Source organism: Drosophila guanche, unplaced genomic scaffold (assembly GCF_900245975.1).
Source record: "Drosophila guanche unplaced genomic scaffold, DGUA_6, whole genome shotgun sequence".
NCBI lineage: Eukaryota > Metazoa > Arthropoda > Insecta > Diptera > Drosophilidae > Drosophila > Drosophila guanche.
In genome coordinates, this window is record NW_022995752.1 from 1510547 (window position 1) to 1530210 (window position 19664).

The window sequence follows — 19664 nt, forward strand, 5'->3', positions numbered from 1 at the left end:
ATTATTTATTCATTTATTATATTCGCATGCATGCGAATCAATTATCTATTATTTTATGCCCATTCAATATTCGATAAACATATTTTGTGTTGTATGATTTTTTACGGAGTGAACATTTTTAAGTAAATAAAGAGAGATAAAACGGATGGAAAAAGTGCGCCCAATTCCAAAGAAAACGCTTGGCAAATGGTTCAACTGTCGTTTATTTTCAGAAACATTTAGGGGGAAAGAGAGTTTGAGGAGAGTTCTTAGAGTTACGGAGTCTGTAGATCGAAATGAAACAGTAGGAGTTCAGAGATAGTTCGTGGAGGTACAGAGAAGCCGAGTGTAGAAAATACCTTGTATACTTTTATATTAATCTTAAATTGAACTCAATTTAAATTCGATATATGTATATAATATATATATTATATGTATATGTAAGTTGTATATCTGTATATATGTACTATGGTGCCTTTTGCAAGCTAAACTCTTGGCACATGTAATATATATGATCCATAGTTTGGACGATGTAACGCCAACAAAACGCATTCAAACTTCAAATTCAAGCGTTATAGTCAATTAACATTTAAAGCTAGTTTTTATGCAATATATTGCCACATAGTTATATTAGTTTTCTAGGTTAAATGCATGGTTATACACACACACACATACTATATGGATATACTCGTTCTATAAATAGATATTTTTTCAACACTACATTTCCTTTGATAGTTAACTTTGAGATACATTTGATTTGTACATTTGGATCTCGCTTGAGATCCCCTTTCAAAACAATAACAAATTAGCACTAAATCTGATTAGCAATCAACTACTTTAAATGGTAGATTACATAGTTATACACAGTAAACAGAGCGTAAATAAGTAATCTACATTACATATGGCTGTATAATGTATATCGTTAGACATGACAGAAGTAATCTACATAACATATGGCTGTATAATGTATATCTTTAGTTATTGTTTATAGTATTGCTTGGCTTGGCTAGGTAACTGTTTAGGTATTGAACCATCTAAGATGTGGTTTGACTTGCCTTCTGCAAATCCATGAGCTCCTGTACAATCCGGTATTCGTGACAATCCGGACAGAGAAGGCGCCCATTGGATTGGTTCGAGCGTTGCACCTTGTCATGGCACACAATGTGCACGAGCTTTAGGTTCTTTAGGGAGAATATTTCGAGAAAGTACTCCAGCACAGAGATGTCTACGACGCGCTTGTTGTGGATCGAACATTTGAGCTGCGGCTTGCTGACTAGCTCCTCGACATTGGCTACCAGAGCGGGCAGTATCGTGCGACAGAGTTCGATTTGATGATCCAGATTCCAGACCTGAAACAAAATGAGATTCTCGCGCGAGGCATACGGATTGATGGTGTGCTGCAGGGAGCAGCAGTTGCCATTGTCCGAATACGCGCCCTGGCAATAAAAGTCCCCCAGATCGGTGCACAACGAAACGGACCAATCGTCGAGTATGGAATGCTGCTTGGTGTACTCCTTGATGAGCTGCCTTAGTCTCTTGCTTGGAAGGCTGCCGGCATCGGGCTCCTCCTCGCCCGTCTGCCTCGTCTGCTGGAGGAAGCTGTGCTTTTGCCCGCATTTTCTGTTGAACATCATTGAGAAATAGTCGCATCCGATGAGGAGGTAGCGGAATTGCTCCAGCACCGCATTGATGACTTGTCGCGCCTTGGCATTTTGCCTGTACAATTGATTGCGTGTTAGCTCCTCCTTGGCCTTGTAGTAGTAGCCGCGCACACGCGTCTGGGCACGCACGGCCATGGCCTCTTCCTTGGAGTGGAAGCGCTCCTCGCCGCCCTCGAACCATTCCACGTGCTCGTCCTTCAAGCTGAGATGCGCCTTGCTATTGTCCAGCACCAGTCGCTGCTTTTGGTGTTCATAGTCCGAGATCATGCGCCGAAACTTCTCCGGATGCTGTTCGATGAAGTCATAAAAGATATCCGCCACCTTCAGCAGAGGCGATTGCTGGCGCATTTTCTCAAATTCAAAATCAGAATCTGTCGGGTATGATCAAATTCGTAAAGTAAATCGCTCTGATAGGCTCTCTGGCTCTCACCTGTTGTTATGACTGCATCGGGGCCAGCCACAATGAACAGCGTCTGGGCGGGCAGACTGTTTAAATACTCATCATCGGACACCTCAAAGCCATCAGAGGCCAAATAGAGATGGAGGTCTTGCAGCTAAACATGTGAATGAAATAAAATTGAATGAATTGCCCTTGACATGGAGCTACAACAGGCTAGTCCAGGGCCACGGCCAAAATGTCTCGACCAATTTGGAGCGAGGTTCACTGGCCTTCAAGGAATTGTTTTGTGGCTAGGACAAGGACACCACTGCTACAGCAAAAGCAACAGGTTGCCTGCAAGGCTGCCTCTACTCCAACATTTTCCAGACATGCGCACTGTGGGTGGCATTGACAGAGAGGCAAACGGAAAGCGGAAGCCACTGCCAGGGACATTGGCCTTGAATCTGCCAGGGCCAAGAACTTTCTGCCCCTGCGTGGGTGCGTGGGAACTTTAGTGAATGGGTAGAAACTCAAAACATTTTCACTGTAGTTTTCACCATTTTGTTTTGGCAACACTCACCGGAAACTTGTTGTTGGCTTTGGTTAGCAGCACTTCCAATGAATTGGCTCCAATACCATATTTCCTTGTTCGCTCGTTATCAGTAATCTTGTAGCCTCGCATTGGAGAAGTTGGGATTGCTTTGGACGAGTTGGAGCCCTGCTCAGTGGCACTTTGTTTGTTGCTGCTGCTCTTGGCGCTGGTGCTACTGCGTGTTGACGGCGCCATAATTGTATCTCTAATGTAGTTTAGCATCTTGCAAGCTCATGGAGTGGAAAAACTTGCAGCAAGCTGCCTTTTAAGCGGATTTGTAAGTTTTGTTTGTGTATATTTTAAGCGTAGCAGAGTGACCGCGAAATTATCGATAAAATATACCGTCGGGGCCTCGAAAATACACCGAAATATTATTTTTCATTTTCAAAATATACCTTGAAATATACCGTGGATACTTATTTCATGGCTTTCAATACAATCAATACAATAACTACACTATTTGGTTAGTAGTAGGGCTCCGAAGCAGGAGCTATTACGTTCATTCGGCGCTTCTGACTTTGCCAGCTAAACATTTTTCCTCGACAAACGAATCAACCTTTAAACGAAAGCCCGCAAAGATTGTATTGAAAGCCATGAAATAAGTATCCATCCAATTTTGCTCTTGCATATACAATTTTTTGAGTCTGGTAGAGCCTCCCCAGTCTTGTCTATAATCTTGTTTGAATCTGTTTGAAATCATCTTAAAAATGTGTTACCTTCTCAAATATACCGTAATATACCGAACAATTGTGGAAATATACCTATATATACCGATATACAGTAAATATACCGTGTACCCAAGTGTACAAAAGTATAAAATATACGTAAACGCAAAGGGTAGTTTGGAATATTTGATCGATAATTCCGCGGTCACACTGGAACCAGAAAACAGCTGTTTCAGCCAATAGTTTTTTTTTGTTACAATTTATTGAGGAAAAACTAGAATTGTGGAAAATGCACTGGGTAGCGGCTGCAGCGTAACCGGCATCCACCCCCTCTATCCACCCTAGCGATGAATCTGCGGCCGCGCTGCCGAAAATGGTTGCCGCTGGCAACGCAGCAGCTCCGTCTCCGCAACTTGACGCGTATCCAGGGATTCAACATAGTGTGCCGCCAATGGAGTGGACTGGCGCCGGAGACGGAAGTGGAAGCCGAGGCGGAGACAGAGGATGTACTTCTCTACTATACGCTGCACACAGATAAGGCTAGTGAGGCACTCTACACGAGCGAGAAGCTGCCGCAGCGCCATCAGCAGCAAAAGTGGGCGGAGATCGGGGCGGACGGCGATGCCTGGCGGAAATCTAATGCGCAGTGTGTGTGCGTCAAGGTGTGGAAGCACTGGCCGGCAGCCAAGCGAGCTGCTGGTCAACCAAGAGAGACTGACGACAGGACGAAGGACATGTGCGGGTAAGAAAGTTTCTGTTCAAGGCTATCGGCCACATCCGTAACGCTTTCGTCTTCCAGGGAGCATGGCAGACGCCCCGAACTGCTGTTAAGCTGGGGCGTATATTTCTCCGGCCTTATTTCCTTGGCTCCGCTAACGATTGCACAGTGCGGCCAGAACTGTTTGATATTCCAATTGAATGGCGAGCAGTTTGTGTCCCCATCGATGATCAGCGAGCAGGGTCTGCATGCGCAGCTGCATCTGCACTATCAGAACTACGGGGAGGAGGAGAAGGAGGAGCAGCCGAAGGACCAGCTCGGCATCAACTCGCCCAACACCAGTCGCAGCGCAAGCCCCGTCCTAAAGATGAGCACGATGCGGTACGCCCAACTGAAGTGCCAACAGCAGGAGATTCGCCGCAGCTACAACCTGGACAAGCTGCTCCTGCTGCAGCGCCTGCAGCGACTCCAGCAGCAGAAGCTGCGCCAGATGACTGAGATTAGCAAGGAGATCGCTCGCCTGAGCGTTCACTGCGTGACCAGGAACGAGCTGCGGCTCAAGCCTCGCACCACATCCCTGTCCGGAGACCTCTCACATCACATTCACCATTCCATGGGGCGTACCCTCAGCGTTCTGCTGGCCGAGCAGCAGATGATTGCCCCCCTGGCGCTGTACAATGCCCAGCAGCTGACCAAGCAGATAGAGGGACTGCGCTGCAAGCAGCGGCTGCTGCAAGCAGAGCGGGAAACTTTCCAGCAGCGCAACGACAACGCCAAGCAACGTCTGGCGGCCCTCGGGGAGAAAAGGGAGGCCCTGCAGCAGCAGTTGCACAGCCAGCGGCATCACCTCGAACAAGAGCGCCTCGAGCTGCGAATGCTGCAGCCCCAGCATCTGGCCCAGCGGGATCAGCGCCGCCAAATTATGCGACAGATGGAGCGACGCATGTCGACCTTGGTGCTGGAACTGCAGGAAATCTACAACATCCAGCGCGTCGGCGGGGGTCAGCAGCTCAGCATTTGCGGCATTGCCTTTCCCCACATGGAGCAGTATACAAGTGATTCACGGCAGGCGGCCAATGCCCAGGTTCTCGAGAATGTCTCACCGCTGGCGGTGAGTGCGGCCCTCGGCTATGTGGCACATCTCGTGCAGATGCTGGCCATTATCTTGGACCGGCCACTGCGGAACCGCATCCTCTACGAGCCCTCCAAGACGAGGATTGTGGACGAGATTAAGGAACTCACCTACACCACAAGAGAGTAAGTGGAGGCACACTGGAAAACCATTGCCGTTCTGAAATGCTTATCCCTCTTTCGCTCAGGTTCCCCCTGTATACGCGGTCCATTCTCCCGTCGCAACAGACCAAATATGCCATTTACCTGCTGCGCCAGAACGTCTCCCAGCTGTGCTTCGACATTGTCGGACACTGTGATCTGCGCAACACCTTCGCCAATCTCCTGGAGCTGTTCAGCACCTTGCGATACATCGAACGCACCCAGAGGGGCGACGAGACGGACAGTGGCAGGACGCGGCTGGTGAATGGTCTGACCACTCCGGCGAACTCGCAATTGTCCCAGTCCCATTCCTCGGTGGACATGAATCATGTGGCGCTGCCCACCACCGCGAATGCGGCCAAAGATGCCCTGCTCCAGCAGCTGCTGCCCCCAGGCGTGAGTCAGGCTCTAGCCATCGAGGGTTATGCGTCAACGCAGCGGTATGACGAATGGAGATTTATTTGTCCTCTACGCTGTGTCCTCTAATCAAGATATCTTTGTAGCATTTGTCGTTCCGTGGGCTCCTACTCGGATGGGGAGGATGAGTTTCGACCCCGATTGGAGCATAACTATTCCAATTCGGACTCAAACATACCACTGCAAACGGAGCGCAGCTGAATACAAATATATCTGATGTACCCATCGAGTGTCCTTGCTCGTATATATCCCGTATGTATATCCCTTAACCCTACCCTAGCCTAGCGATTAAAACCCCCCTCCCCACAAAAGAACAAAGCAATCTGCGCCAGCTGTGTCCCAAAGTTGGGCAATGTATTAGCTGAAACACATTTGTTCATATTTAAATTGTATAGTTCGGGTGTGTGATGGCTTTGAGACCGCGTCTACTGTGTGCATATTATTTTTAGTGGTTTAAGATCTCTATGTAAATGGCCGTTTATTGTTTATTTGCTAATCTAAGCTATAAATAAACATTAAACATTTTATATAAACTTGCTGATGAGTGCAGCACAATTTTTGGGTGACATAATTTGAATTTACCGCCCAGGCAGTGCTGTGCAATGTTAGCATATTTAAAATACTCAGTGCTGCGTAAATTCTATTGTGTTAACAGTGATGTGCGCTGTTGTGTTAACTACAAATTATTTCGCAGACCTTTCCTGTTTCAGCCAGTTCTTTTTTAAATCCTAAAAAAGAAGGGCCCTAAAATGAATTAATTTTGTGAAAAATGGATGCATCTATCGGAGAAAATCAATTGTTAAGTACTAAGAGTCCCAGTTAGCTAGTAATAGTAAGCCAAATATCAAAATCGAGGGAATATGGATTCTGTTTACAGGCAGAACGATTAACACGTTGTCGGCCCCCCCCGATAAACAAAATTCACGAAACACGAAATTTGAAGAATAAATAGGAGAATAAAGGTTGGTCTACAGGAAATAGTTATACTCAGAACTAATTTCAGCGGTTAAACTCACATTGCCCAGCTGTACAAAAAGTGGGAGCAAAAGTGGGTTAAGTTTGTAGCTTATCGATAAATCCGCTAAAATCAGCTGCTGGAAACTTGCGCCCCCGGGAAAACTAAAGAAAACGTGTCAAAAAACAACAGGAAAATGTGCAATTCTTCTATTGAAAGATTAACCACCCACGCGTAAAGCAAATGTTGATGAAATGTGAATAAGCGGATGAAAAGTTTCTATTGCCGTGTGCGTGTGGGAGCACTCGCGGTCGTGTGTGTCTATGTATGTGCCAATGGCCTTTGGATTTTACAAGTATTTGTATTAACAAAAACCATAAAGTCGGGTTCGATTGCTCAGTATCACTGGGGTTTATAGTGACGAATGGTAGCCGGCAACCGTTTCTGATGATAAGAGGTGTCTTAATCGTAATTTGTCGCGGGCAACGCCGCCACGAAATAAAGGTGCTTTGTTGATAGACGGGATTTACGGTTATACGACAACACACACTCCCACATGTTTACCGTTCAAACAAATCGAGAGAGGCGGCAGGCTGATAGCTGATAAGGAGCAGGGCAGACGACCCACCAGCACGTGAATAGTGTCGTGAGGTAGGGGGCTCTCAGTGCAAACGTGGCAGAGAAAAAAAAGAGAGAGAAGCATCGAAAATACATATACGCAAATGCAATGCATTTGAATTAGGTTAGAGGAAAAAAATATTACAATTCAACGAATTGAGGCAGGCGCGCACCGAAACAACAAAAATCACCTGTGTAAACTCTCTTTCGCTCTCTTAACATGGCCGATAACAATGTGCCGCTGCGAGACTTTGACGAAGAGAGCGAAACCGACTCTGAGACAGAATTGCTCATACGCAGAGACGTACGGACCGTGAGTGTCGCTGCCGTTGGCAGCAGCAGCAAGAGCAACAACAACAGCAGGGGCAGACACCGCAAAAGCTCAACTGGTTATAGCGGTGTCGCCGACGTTGGCGTCAAAAGCAGCAGCAGCAGCGGCGGCGGCGGCAGCGGAGGCAGCTTTCTGGGGAATCTCTTTGGGCACAGTCTTGGCTCTGCCGCCGGACAAATACGTTATAGAAATGAGCGAAGTCGCGAGCGCGCAAAATACTCGAACAGCAGCAGCAGCAGCAGCGTTTCGAAACTGGCGCAATTAACGCACACGTCAGCGGGTGGCAGCGGTGCGGGCTCACACGGTATTGGTGCGACTGTTGCAGGCTCCGCTGCTTCCGTCCCAAGCGGGGGTGCAGCCACAGGTGTGGGCGACAGTGCGGGAGTCGCAAGCGATCTTGGCAACGGTACACACAGCACCGTCATCGATCCGGAGAACGGCTCGTCCACCGTCTTCTACCAGAACAACCGCCGAAGGAGCAAGGGCCGCAGCATCGGGAGCATTTTCAAGCTGTGCCTCTGCAGGTGAGTGAATTATTCAGAAGCAACGTTGCGAATGCGCAATATTTCCAGCGAGTGTGACAATAAAAAAAAACTAAAACAGATGTTTTCAAAAGAAACGTACATGTGTGTGCATGTGCCCCCCACATGTGTTTTTATAAGTGGAAAGCCTCAGCGACAGTCCGTTAAGACAGTCAAATGACCCCCCCAAGCGGATACCAAACGGGCCAGGAAGTACATAAATGCTGTGTTATAGTGCCTACTGTTTCCGCCATAGAAAAGTGTCCTTTACTGAGGGTCGTGGCCCTTGTCCGACCAGGGTCAGCCGAATCTTCGACCGTTGACCTTCCTTCTTAACTTATTTCAATCATTTTCCTGTGCCAAATTATTCCCTTCTAGACAACTTGTTGTCATAACAACAGTGAAATCTCTATGGGTGTACCCATAAACAGGGACTCAATAATTGTCTTTCCACATGTGATTCCCTGTATTTGGATTTCGAAATTGTTGCGCCATAAGAACAAGCAGCTTCTTCTGTTGCAATGCGATTTTCTTATGCTTGAAAGCTTTTACGAAAAACATTTCCAAGAAATCGTTTTGCTCTGCTCTCTCTCTCTGTGAATTCTGAAATGTGAGTCGCAATGTGCCAGATATTGTAGCTATATACTATACATATATTTGTGTGTATGTGTGGCCGATCCCGAGATATATTTTTAATTTACCTAATTAGAAAGGAAAACACTAGAGAACAGGGGAAACATGGTAAAGGCAGGGCACGGGCACGGGCACACACTTGTAAGTGGCTGGGGGAAAATAAATTAAAAACATTTCGAACTGCAAATCGATAAACGTGACAGACGGATCCCCGGTACGTAGACCGTTCCAGCTTTCTGTTGTGTGGAAAGAAATATAAACCAAAACAAGTCTATAAATAGTGTCCGAGCGACGACAGTCGGGTGACAGGCAGAAAACAAAAGGAAACGCTCTCGTTGGACGCCAATTGTTGCAAGTCCCAACCAAACACGACCCGATTCCCTCCCTCGAATCTAATCGATGTTTTCCGTGCCGTGCAATTCGTTAACTTGCAAACAGCTCGAGAAATCACATCAAATAAAAACTCCCAAAAACAAAACCAGTTCCCATCATCACCATGGGCTCAGCTCTCGTTTAAAAACAATACACCAAATGTTGCTTTCAAGGTTTCTAAATTATACAAACGAGTTCCGCGGAAGAAGAAGTCGCTTAGAGGTGTTTTTTTGCCCCCTCTTTTTTCGTTTTAGTCGGTCGATTCTTTTTGTGTCGAAAAATTGAAAGTTTTGCTCCCTCCTTGCGGCGGCTAATCAGAAGCAGGTCATTCTTTTGGGCACAAAAAAAAACAGAGCACAGAAATCCGCATTGCGTCGAGAGACAGCTAGCAGAAATGTTGAGAGTGTGTGAATTTTGAAAAAGTTACTCAAAGTTGTAAGAACACTTGTAAATATCTTTCCTAGAAATTCTCCCAGGTGGAGTGCCGTGTCAGTCACAATAAACATTTACCCACAATGTTTTATTGCAACAAATAAAGCGACGAGAGACAGATAATGTATCAGCAATATTTAAAAAACGAAAGTGAAATTGTCTCTTTCTTTGTACTCAAGTGAGCAGTAAAATGTGTAATTCTCTTTTATTATTGAACCTACGAATGGGCTCAATGTCATAGCTTCTTATTGTTTATTTAACCATTCAACAAGCCTCTTCTTCGATACCACTGACCATGAGGAGAGCTTGAAACCCTCGAACTGACTTTAGCCTTATATTCAACTTGATTCTCTTAAATTTTTCGACACCCATTTGGTGGAAGGTTTTGTTGCTCTGCGGCTTGACTGTTTGTTGCCTGACTTTTGTCTAGGTCTAACTTTTGGTTGGGGCTTCGCTTGAATTTCACCGCTCAACTCGACTGGGCTCGACTCCGATTGCCGTTTCGGTTATATGAGGCTCAAAGATTTCGACAGCCCGATTAGAATTGCAAAGTGAGGAGGCGCCATGCGGCACATTCGTAATTGTTGTTGTGGCACAACTGTTGTGGAACCAACAGAGCGTTTATTTCCCTCATTTTCCTATTCAACCCTCCCACACACACTACATATTTACAGGTATACATATTTGTTTCATACCCAACAGATGTGGAAATAAATTCCATTAGTGACGAAAATTCGGCAGCCGGTGATAAGGCTTTTCCACATTTATGCTCGGATTATTGTACTCTATAATGTCTACGTAATGCATTCAAAAAACAATAACTGAACCCCGAAATACGTAAATCCATAATATGTAGTTTCTCTGTTCCAAAAGAGTTGGTAAGAAACCAACGACAGATAATAATAATTAAATATTTTATTTGAATTTTCCGGATGAAATTTTTGGTCTGTTCCCAGCCCTTCCTTGATACTAGAGTTCTAAGCCGAAGGAAAAAATCTTGAACATGATATTTCTTCTCCGGATTGAACTGATTGGCTTAGTTGACTAAACATTGGAATCATTTCTAATATATTTATTAACTCTATACATTCTTCATTTGAAATGCCAGGATATTTGCATTTATTTAAGCTATAGAAAGAGCACGCCCACTCACGGTGCTAATTGAAATTGGCATTAAATATGACCATTTCCAAGCGGCGACAGACTTTTCCCGTGCTCGTTTTACCGCCATTGCATGGAAATTAGTGAGCCGCCAGCCCCACATGCCCACATGCTCCACCCTCGCATACCGCTCCACGCAAAACTGTCAATGGCAACGCCTCTTGTTACTATTTTTAGTTGTTCTGTTGGCTGTTTGCAAACGCAAACAGGTGTGGGGGGTGGAAAAGGGAAAAGCGACAACGATTGACGCCCGCAACTGGCACTGCCACCGCCACAGTCCATCACTCTGCGCCCCCCACTGGGAATGTGGGTTAATAACCAAAAGCCAGAAGGCAAAGTGCGCAAAGGCAAAGTGCTCGTCATATCTGTAACACCTTTCGATTTTACTCTCTTTTGTGCCCTTTTAGAGGGCATTCTAACCAGAATGAAGAGCACATGATCCCAGTCGTGGCTGAAGTTCTTTTCACAATCTTAGACAACCCTTGGACAAAACGCTGAAATACAATATGTAGTGGGAACATTTCGATCTGCAGCTTTTGTCATTTTGAAATATATAGAAACTGAGTACAGGCCATTATAGCTGTTACGAATGCTAGGACTGGTTCCCACATTTATTTAAGTTTAAACAAATCTAGCTAAAATCGATTTAACTATTAAAATATTAACAATGAGTTAAAAAATGTAAATGACTTTTGGCCTAATCATCATTTGCGTAAATGTAAGCGAGATTGTGTAGTCATAGTCCTTCCAAGAGCCCCAATGAATGCCGTAAAGTTGCGTTTCAATTCTTTTACCATCTGCAAAATAATTTCCATTGAGGGAACTGCAACCAAATTCGTTTTAAATAAAAGCGTTGTCTTAATAAAATATGTATATGTAGGTACATACCTAAGTGAACAATTAAAATCGACCAACCACCTCCATGATTATCCGCGCAATTCCCTTTCTCATTAATGTCATTATCCCGGTCCAATGTGGAAAACTTCATGTTTAGATGCTTAGTTAGTGAATCTCCGGCTGTTCCTGAATACTCTCCCAACGATTTCAGTTCATAGTCCTCACTTTCACAGCCTACGTTGAAATTATCATAGCGAGCATGGCGGGTGGTTCCATTAACATCCATTAACGAAGTTGAATGTACATCTCATGAGGCTGGTTTTGGGTCATTAGATGGATTTTTTCCAGTCCCAGGAAAAACTCTCCCCGAATATATCCAAATCCATCTTTGTAGTCCGTCCAGTTTCGATGAAAGTCCACACTTCCGTCGATGCGCCTTTGAATCACCGCCCATCCAGAGGAAACGCAGGGAACTTGGAATGGGTCCTTTCCCTTGACCTTTATTTGGAAAATTCCATTTGGGGTGCCATTGGGACACGTTTCGGGAAGATTCTCCGCCATTTGATGAATTTTCATAAGCTCATCATTTTTCTAATCAAGCAGACATCATTTTAACCTGCTCTTTAAGGTCCGTAATTTGTTCGTCTTTTTCCTTGATTTGTTTGTCTTTTTCTTTGACTTCTTCGTCTTTAAAATTTAATTGATCTTCTTTATTTTTTAGTTGCATCCAACTGCTTAGTAATTGGCTCTGCAATGCGCTAATTTTGTCCTTCATTTCCATATTGGCATCGGCTGCCACTTTCAGCTCGGTTAAATGGTCAAGGAATGGCTTGACAACTGAGAAACAATGTCCATTGTACTGATCCTCTGATTCCTCCACCTTGCAAAAAAATCTAAAAGATTATCACCGCTAAGTAGTGGTTCTTCATGTTTCACTTGACACTCGCCTGAGTGTCGCTTCACAACTGAACTGATTTCAAATAGAAATCACATGTTAATGCATCAGTTTTGACTTTGCTTATGAGTGTATAATTAATACAAATAAAACAGCCCTCAATAGATTTGAACCGAGACTATATATTGGAAATATAAAGTGTTACATTTTGTCATTAATATGAAAGAAATAAGATTAAATAGAATTTTTTTTGCGTAACTGCCACTGCCACCCAGCAAACTCAGCCATTCATTCATCCCATAAGCGGCTGTCCCAGGTGCTGCATAAATTATACAAAAAATTTACTCAGTGGTTCAATTCTGTTCAGCGAATATTTTCGATGCTCTGTCTGCCTTGGCAATAAGTGTGGAAAATTGTCTAATTTGTCCATTGCAAGCGGGAAACCTATTTTAACTCATCTTTGACTACAGACTTTCGAAACGATTCTCACTCTATTTATTGCACTCCCATTGCCAGATTTTATTTATCTGTCAATGGAAGACTTTTTGCAAATGCAGATGCTCCGCAAACAAAATATATTTAATGGGAAATGGGGAATGGGGCATGCAATATCGGATTGAGCAATCCCATCATCCACTTGTGTCATAATCTGCTGATGTCTACGAATCGTTTTTAAATTTCCAGTTAATTACTCGTGCAGCGGAGTGCAGTGTACTTATTTTTAATGTCTACGAATGCCATTCTATTCAAAACAGAACGAGACGCGCTTCAGTTGAATCACATTGGCCGATCATACACAAATGTACTAGACACATACACTCTTATTTAACGACAGTGACACACTTTGTGCTTATGGCAACAAAAACTTTAAAGCTAAAAGCGCTGACATCTTTTGTCGGCTTGCCGTCCCTTTGAAGTGCCCTGTGAGTCATTTACTTACAGAGGGCAGATGTAAATACAGGGACAGGAGGTGGTTGAAGGTGGAAGGCAGAATGCAGAATGCAGAAGGTGAGCGAATTCCTGGCCCTTTCGTCTGTCCAAATTCTTTGTCTGTCGTCAGTCAATGAACTTTTGCTCTTCTTTTTTGATAGCGTTTTGGCAACTTTTCCTTATGAGATCATAACACGAAATCGCGCTAAGAATGTGTGTGTGTTATTGACAAAACCCTCACTCGCATGAATCCAAATATAATTCCAATTCTATGGTTATATAAATCTAGAGAGAAAACAAGTTTACACAGAGCAAAGTGAGCGAAAGAGAGAGAGAGACGTCGGATGATGGTTGGCACAATCACAATATGGCACAATATTGCGCTGATCTAAGCAACTGAAATGTAGACAACCAAAACACCGACAAAAGCTTATTTAATTAACGTCTCGGTGCGAACGAAAGCGATGTGAAGCTGCTCCGTCAGCAATCAGCGATGGTCATAAATTTCCATAACCCGTCCGATGGCATTTAAATAGAGCGCGCTCCACAGCGCTGCCAGTGCCAGGAATCTGGCATGTGGCAACTCTTCAGTAAATTTGTTTATTAATCGCTCTAAAATATCGACTATTTAATTATTCGATATAGGTATATTTCTGATGCTGTATATTTAATTTACATACATTTAAATACTGAAGACAAAGCTCCCGTGCTTCCAGAGAGGGGGGGATTTGAATGAAAAATTAGTAAAATATAAGGTCATAAGGTATACAATCTAATAAAAAGGAGTATTTATAATAAGCAAAATTGATTCTAAAATACGATTAAATTATTGTTTCATTGGTGAAAGTCATTGCAAGCTAGTAATATCAAATAGAACATCTAAATCGAGGAATCTGATTTAAGACTACGATATATTTTACGGTATATTTTGAAAATGAAAATGTATATTTCGGTATATTGCTGAGGGTCTGTCGGTATATTTGATCGATAAATCGACGGTCACACCACGACGAAAGTTTTCATGTTTTGTGCAAAAGAATTTTTTTCTAATTTATTTACTTTAAAGTGTTTTCGTGTATGCGTTATGTCCCTGGACAACAATCGTGTGCCCTGAGCCGCGCGTTAATTATGTGAACTCCAAGATTTAACGAAGTTTAAACTAATAAAAACTAAAAGCAGCTGCCGGAAAGAACAAAGACCTGCAGATAGCAAAGAGCATTAGATTGAATTGGGGAAACGCAAATAAATCCGCATCAAGCCCGATGGATGATGCCACATCGCAGACGTCGGCTGCAACGCCCATGACAAGGGAGAATATTCCGCTGCTAAATCGCCAGCGTAGTCGCTGGTATCTGTTCAGGTGAATCATCGTCATCCCCCCCCTGGCCCTCGGCATGCTGCTATTCACACTTCTTACAGTGCGGAGTGCAGGGAAGCGTGCTATCATATTGGCACGCATGAAGCTTTGGAGCAAAAAACAATTATAGTTAATCTGACGCCCTCGCTCGCACCCGACTTTCTCGCTCTCACTCCCACTCACACCCACATTTAATTAAGCACCGAATAAACAAGGCTGCAGCTGATATGCACTAATTATGGCAACACCGTTTCGTGTGCAGTATTCCGTTGCATTCTCGGTGACTCTGTATAAGTGGCCTGCTCGCTGCTAAGCCGATGCTGTTTCGTTTGGTCAGTACTTAATGGCTGTCGTGTGAGTTTTCACTTTTGTTTCTTTTCGAGTTCTTATTATTGATTTTTTTTCGTGTTCAAGGTCGCTTTTATTTGCATATTGTTATGGATACGAGTGGAAAATGCGATAGAAATTTTAATTAGTGTGCGATTGTTGGGGAAAGAGGGAACGATTGACGGGTTCTACATTTATGGCAACTAAATGTATACAAGTAAATAGTAAGGGTATTCAAAGCAATTGGCAATTGTCTCTTTGCACTTTCGACATGTTTCACTAACCGGAATCGTGCCACTCAAAGTATGCGAAACACCTGACAGGCAGATAGAAAAAATTGAGAGTATGAGTTTTGATTGTGGGGCAGAAGAATGGTCCTTGGCTTTCGTCGGATTAAGAGCGTATACATATTGATGTTCTTGTGTATTTTCAGCTGCTGGCGAAAATGGTTCAGGCCACGGGAACTGCGGGCCCGCACCGTCAACCTGGGGAGGGTGAACACAGAGAAGTTCCCGCCGAACGAGATCCGGAACCAGAAGTACAACTTCATCACCTTTCTGCCGCTGGTGTTGTTCGAGCAATTCCGCTTCTTCCTCAATCTGTATTTTCTGCTGATGGCCCTCTCGCAGTTCATTCCGGACATACGCATTGGATATCCCTACACCTACTGGGGACCGCTGGGCTTTGTGCTCATGGTGACCATATGTCGTGAGGCCGTCGACGACCTGAGGAGGCACCAGCGCGACCATGAGGTCAACTCCCAGAAGTACAAAAGGCTTTCGGCGACCAATCACAGTGGCTACGAGATGGTTCCCAGCTCCAAACTGAAGGTTGGAGATGTCATTATTGTGGAGAAAAACGAAAGAGTGCCGGCGGACCTTATCCTGCTGCGTACCAGCGATCGCAGTGGCTCTGTCTTCGTGCGCACCGACCAGCTCGATGGCGAGACGGACTGGAAGCCCCGCCTGGCTGTGCCCTACACCCAGAAGCTAAGCCGTGACTCCGAGCTGCACAGCATCGATGCCAGCTTCTATGTGGAGAAGCCACAGAACGATATACACAGCTTCATTGCCACCTTCTGCATGACGGACGGCAGCGAGGACACCGGCCTGAGCGTGGAAAACACTCTATGGGCCAATACGGTGGTGGCTGCCGGCACAGCGACTGGCATTGTTATCTACACTGGCTGCGAGACGCGCAGCGTGATGAACAATTCCCAGCCAAGGTCCAAGGTGGGTCTACTGGACATGGAGATCAATGGATTGACAAAGGTAAGTGACCAATTTCTGTTGACCTCGTTTAACGACTAGCCTGTATGCAGGTTACATTTTGGACGGCTAAAATGGTTTAATTGTTTTTTTTTTGTTTGTTTGTTTCTCTCTTTCTTTTAGGTTCTCTTCTGTGCTGTATTGGGACTGTCGCTGGTCATGATGATGCTAAAGGGATTCGGTGGACCTTGGTACAGATATATGTTCCGCTTTGTTCTGCTCTTCTCGTACATCATTCCGATCAGTTTGCGGGTGAATCTGGACATGGGAAAGGCCTTCTACTCGTGGCAAATGCAGAACGACTCCAACATCCAGGGAACTGTGGTGCGATCCACAACCATACCGGAGGAGCTGGGCCGAATCTCCTATGTGCTGACGGACAAGACGGGCACCCTCACCCAGAACGAGATGGTATTTAAGAAGATCCACCTGGGAATTGTCTCGCACGATGCCGACACCTTCCATCACATTGGCCATATCATACAGAAGCTTTCGGGTAACATACTACAGCAACAACAGCAGCAGCAGGGCAGCGTATCCAGCTCTAGCAGCGGGGAGTCCAACACCACCAAACCGATTATGTTTGCCGGCAACCGCATGCGGCGACCCGAAGGCTGGCGTGAGTGGGAGGCGGTGCGCGCCTTGGCCCTGTGTCACAATGTGACACCCGTGAGTGATGAGGAGGACAATCGGTCCGTGTCCACGGCATCCACGGTCACGGGCGGCAACAATTCTCCCACCAAATCTGTGATAAACATCGAGGCCCCAGGCAGCACAGACACGGAGCATCAGTACCAGGCAGCTTCCCCCGATGAGATCGCATTGGTCAAGTGGACAGAGCAGGTGGGATTGACTCTGATTGCCAGAGATCTGAATACCATGACGCTGCAGGTGAAGACCCCCAGCGAGGACAGTAAGTAGCAACAGTCGTATTGTATTCGTATCCAAACTAAATGCATTTTTCTAGACGATATCCTGCTACACTATCAGATCCTGCAGCTGTTCCCCTTTACCAGCGAAAGCAAACGCATGGGAATTATCGTGAGGGAGAGCAAGTCCGGACAAATAACGTTCTATTTGAAGGGCGCCGATGTGGTCATGTCCAGCATTGTGCAATACAATGACTGGCTCAGCGAAGAGTCGGGAAACATGGCCCGCGAGGGACTGCGCACATTGGTTGTGGCCAAGAAGGGGCTCACCGAGGAGCAGTACTCAGACTTTGAGATGCGGTACAATGCGGCCCGCCTAAGTATCACAGATCGAGTGGCCAAAGTGGCCGCCGTGACCGAATCTCTTGAGAGGGAACTGGAACTGCTCTGCCTCACTGGCGTGGAGGATCGCCTGCAGGAAAATGTGCGACCCACCTTGGAACTGCTCCGCAATGCGGGTGTTCGCGTCTGGATGCTGACGGGAGATAAGCTGGAGACCGCCTGCTGCATTGCAAAGTCCTCACAGCTAATTGGCCGGAACCAGGGTCTACACGTGCTGCGCTCCGTGAAGACACGCACGGATGCCCATCAGGAGTTGAATAGCTTCAGGCGCAAGCAGGGCCATGCCCTTGTCATTGAGGGCGAGTCACTTGAGGTTTGCCTGCAGTATTATCGACCAGAGTTCCTCGAACTGGCCACCGCCTCACCGGCTGTTGTCTGCTGCCGCTGCTCGCCCACCCAGAAGGCCCAGGTGGTGGCGCTCATACAGAAGCACACGGGCAAACGCACTTGTGCCGTGGGGGATGGTGGCAACGATGTGAGCATGATCCAGCAGGCGGACGCTGGCGTGGGCATCGAAGGTCGTGAAGGCAGACAGGCGTCCCTGGCTGGCGATTTTAGCATTCCGCAGTTCTCACACATTGCCAAGCTGCTGCTGATCCACGGCAGGCGGAGCTACAAGCGCTCGGCGGCTCTTTCCCAGTTCGTCATCCATCGTGGCCTGATCATCACCACACTGCAGGCCGTCTTCTCGGCAGTTTTCTACCTCAGTTCAGTTGCTCTGTATCAGGGCTTTCTTATGGTCGGCTATTCGACACTGTACACCATGTTCCCGGTGTTCTCGCTGGTGCTGGATCAGGACATCACCTCGGAGACGGCTGTCACCTATCCGGAGCTATATAAGGATCTATCAAAGGGTCGCAGTCTCAGCTATAAGACCTTCTTCATTTGGGTATTGATTAGCATATACCAAGGCGGCGTCATCATGTACGGAGCCCTGATACTCTTTGTGGACGAGTTTATTCACATTGTGGCCATCAGCTTCTCGGCTCTGATCATGACCGAGCTGATCATGGTGGCCCTCACCGTACGGACTTGGCACAGGTGAGCGCTTAAGAAGAATGCGAACAACGAACAATCCTAAACCTACTCATATATTTTTGCAGGCTAATGGTGCTAGCAGAGCTGTTCAGCTTGGCCCTGTATCTTATTTCGTTGGCCGTCTTGCACGAGTATTTCGGTGAGTTTGCGACACTTGACAGACAAGAGTCTGCGTCCATTACTAACTGTATCTGTTTTTTGTTCGCCCGCAGACTGGGAGTTCATCTGGTCGTACGACTTCTTCTTGAAGGTGTCGCTCATCACGGTAGTGTCCTGCTTGCCTCTGTACATAATCAAGTTCTTGCGTAAGAAATGTTCACCGCCTTCATACTTGAAGCTCTCTTAGATCTGATGGTTTCTATACACGAAATATTTTCCCCCGTCTAAGAACTTTCTTTCTGTGTTTGTATATTATGGTTTACTGATTAATTATTTGCACTTGCTGTGTTACAATTTATTACAATCTGTCGTCTCGTTTTGCCAAACCCAGACCCACGCCAATCCATTACCGAGCAGAAGCCCTAATCCACAACCCCTACCCCCATATGCGTGATATAATATTAAATTGACTCTCCTTGACACATTTTAACTTTTCTTGTTTATTGTTTTTGTTTTATTTGCAAATGCAAGAGAAAGAGTTCGGAATTCGACCATCGTACGATTATAAAAACAAAACAAAAAACTAAACTTAATTTATAGGCGTGTGAGGAGTAAAAGAAAAGTTTATTGATTTCAATATTATTTTGTATACCTGTGTGTATTTGATTAATATTTAAGTCGCAGTAAACCAAATTATGTTACTAATTATTTAATGTTAAAGTAATTTAAACTAAACTAAAACACTGAAATCAATTATGAGAATGTACGAAACAAAATGTAAAACGACAAATAGATTTTTGTATTAAGGATTAGAAATCGCATTGGATTGTGAAATAATGACATAAATAAATATAAAATATATACAAATTATGCAAAACCAAATCAAATATATGAAATAACCATTGCATGCTTATGGGGGGTTTAAAATGAAAAGGC

General features: G+C 45.2%; 3 protein-coding genes across 4 annotated transcripts; 2 read left to right on the forward strand and 1 right to left on the reverse strand.

Annotated features, from left to right (window-relative positions):
- Nucleotides 1-212: 212 nt before the first annotated feature.
- LOC117587990 (DNA fragmentation factor subunit beta) lies at nt 213-2920 on the reverse strand. Its single transcript, XM_034279003.1, has 3 exons — nt 2600-2920; nt 2071-2194; nt 213-2011 (listed from the first exon to the last, which is right to left on the reverse strand). The coding sequence occupies exons 1-3, from the start codon at nt 2831-2833 to the stop codon at nt 1014-1016; spliced, it is 1356 nt and encodes a 451-aa protein (XP_034134894.1). The 5' UTR covers nt 2834-2920; the 3' UTR covers nt 213-1013.
- A 568-nt stretch (nt 2921-3488) lies between these two features.
- LOC117587818 (UV radiation resistance-associated gene protein) lies at nt 3489-5935 on the forward strand. Its single transcript, XM_034278775.1, has 4 exons — nt 3489-4018; nt 4076-5251; nt 5314-5706; nt 5770-5935. The coding sequence occupies exons 1-4, from the start codon at nt 3624-3626 to the stop codon at nt 5882-5884; spliced, it is 2079 nt and encodes a 692-aa protein (XP_034134666.1). The 5' UTR covers nt 3489-3623; the 3' UTR covers nt 5885-5935.
- Nucleotides 5936-6793: 858 nt separating this feature from the next.
- Nucleotides 6794-19585, forward strand: LOC117587559 (probable phospholipid-transporting ATPase IIB). 2 transcript variants are annotated; one of them, XM_034278372.1, is made up of 6 exons: nt 6794-8111; nt 15486-16323; nt 16444-17233; nt 17288-18632; nt 18695-18768; nt 18842-19585. In XM_034278372.1, exons 1-6 carry the CDS (start codon nt 7477-7479, stop codon nt 18973-18975), a joined length of 3816 nt encoding a protein of 1271 aa, XP_034134263.1. In that variant the 5' UTR covers nt 6794-7476; the 3' UTR covers nt 18976-19585. The 2 variants fall into 2 exon arrangements, with proteins under 2 accessions (XP_034134263.1, XP_034134264.1); XM_034278373.1 differs by lacking the exon at nt 6794-8111 and adding an exon at nt 14363-14728.
- The last annotated feature ends 79 nt before the right edge of the window (nt 19586-19664 follow it).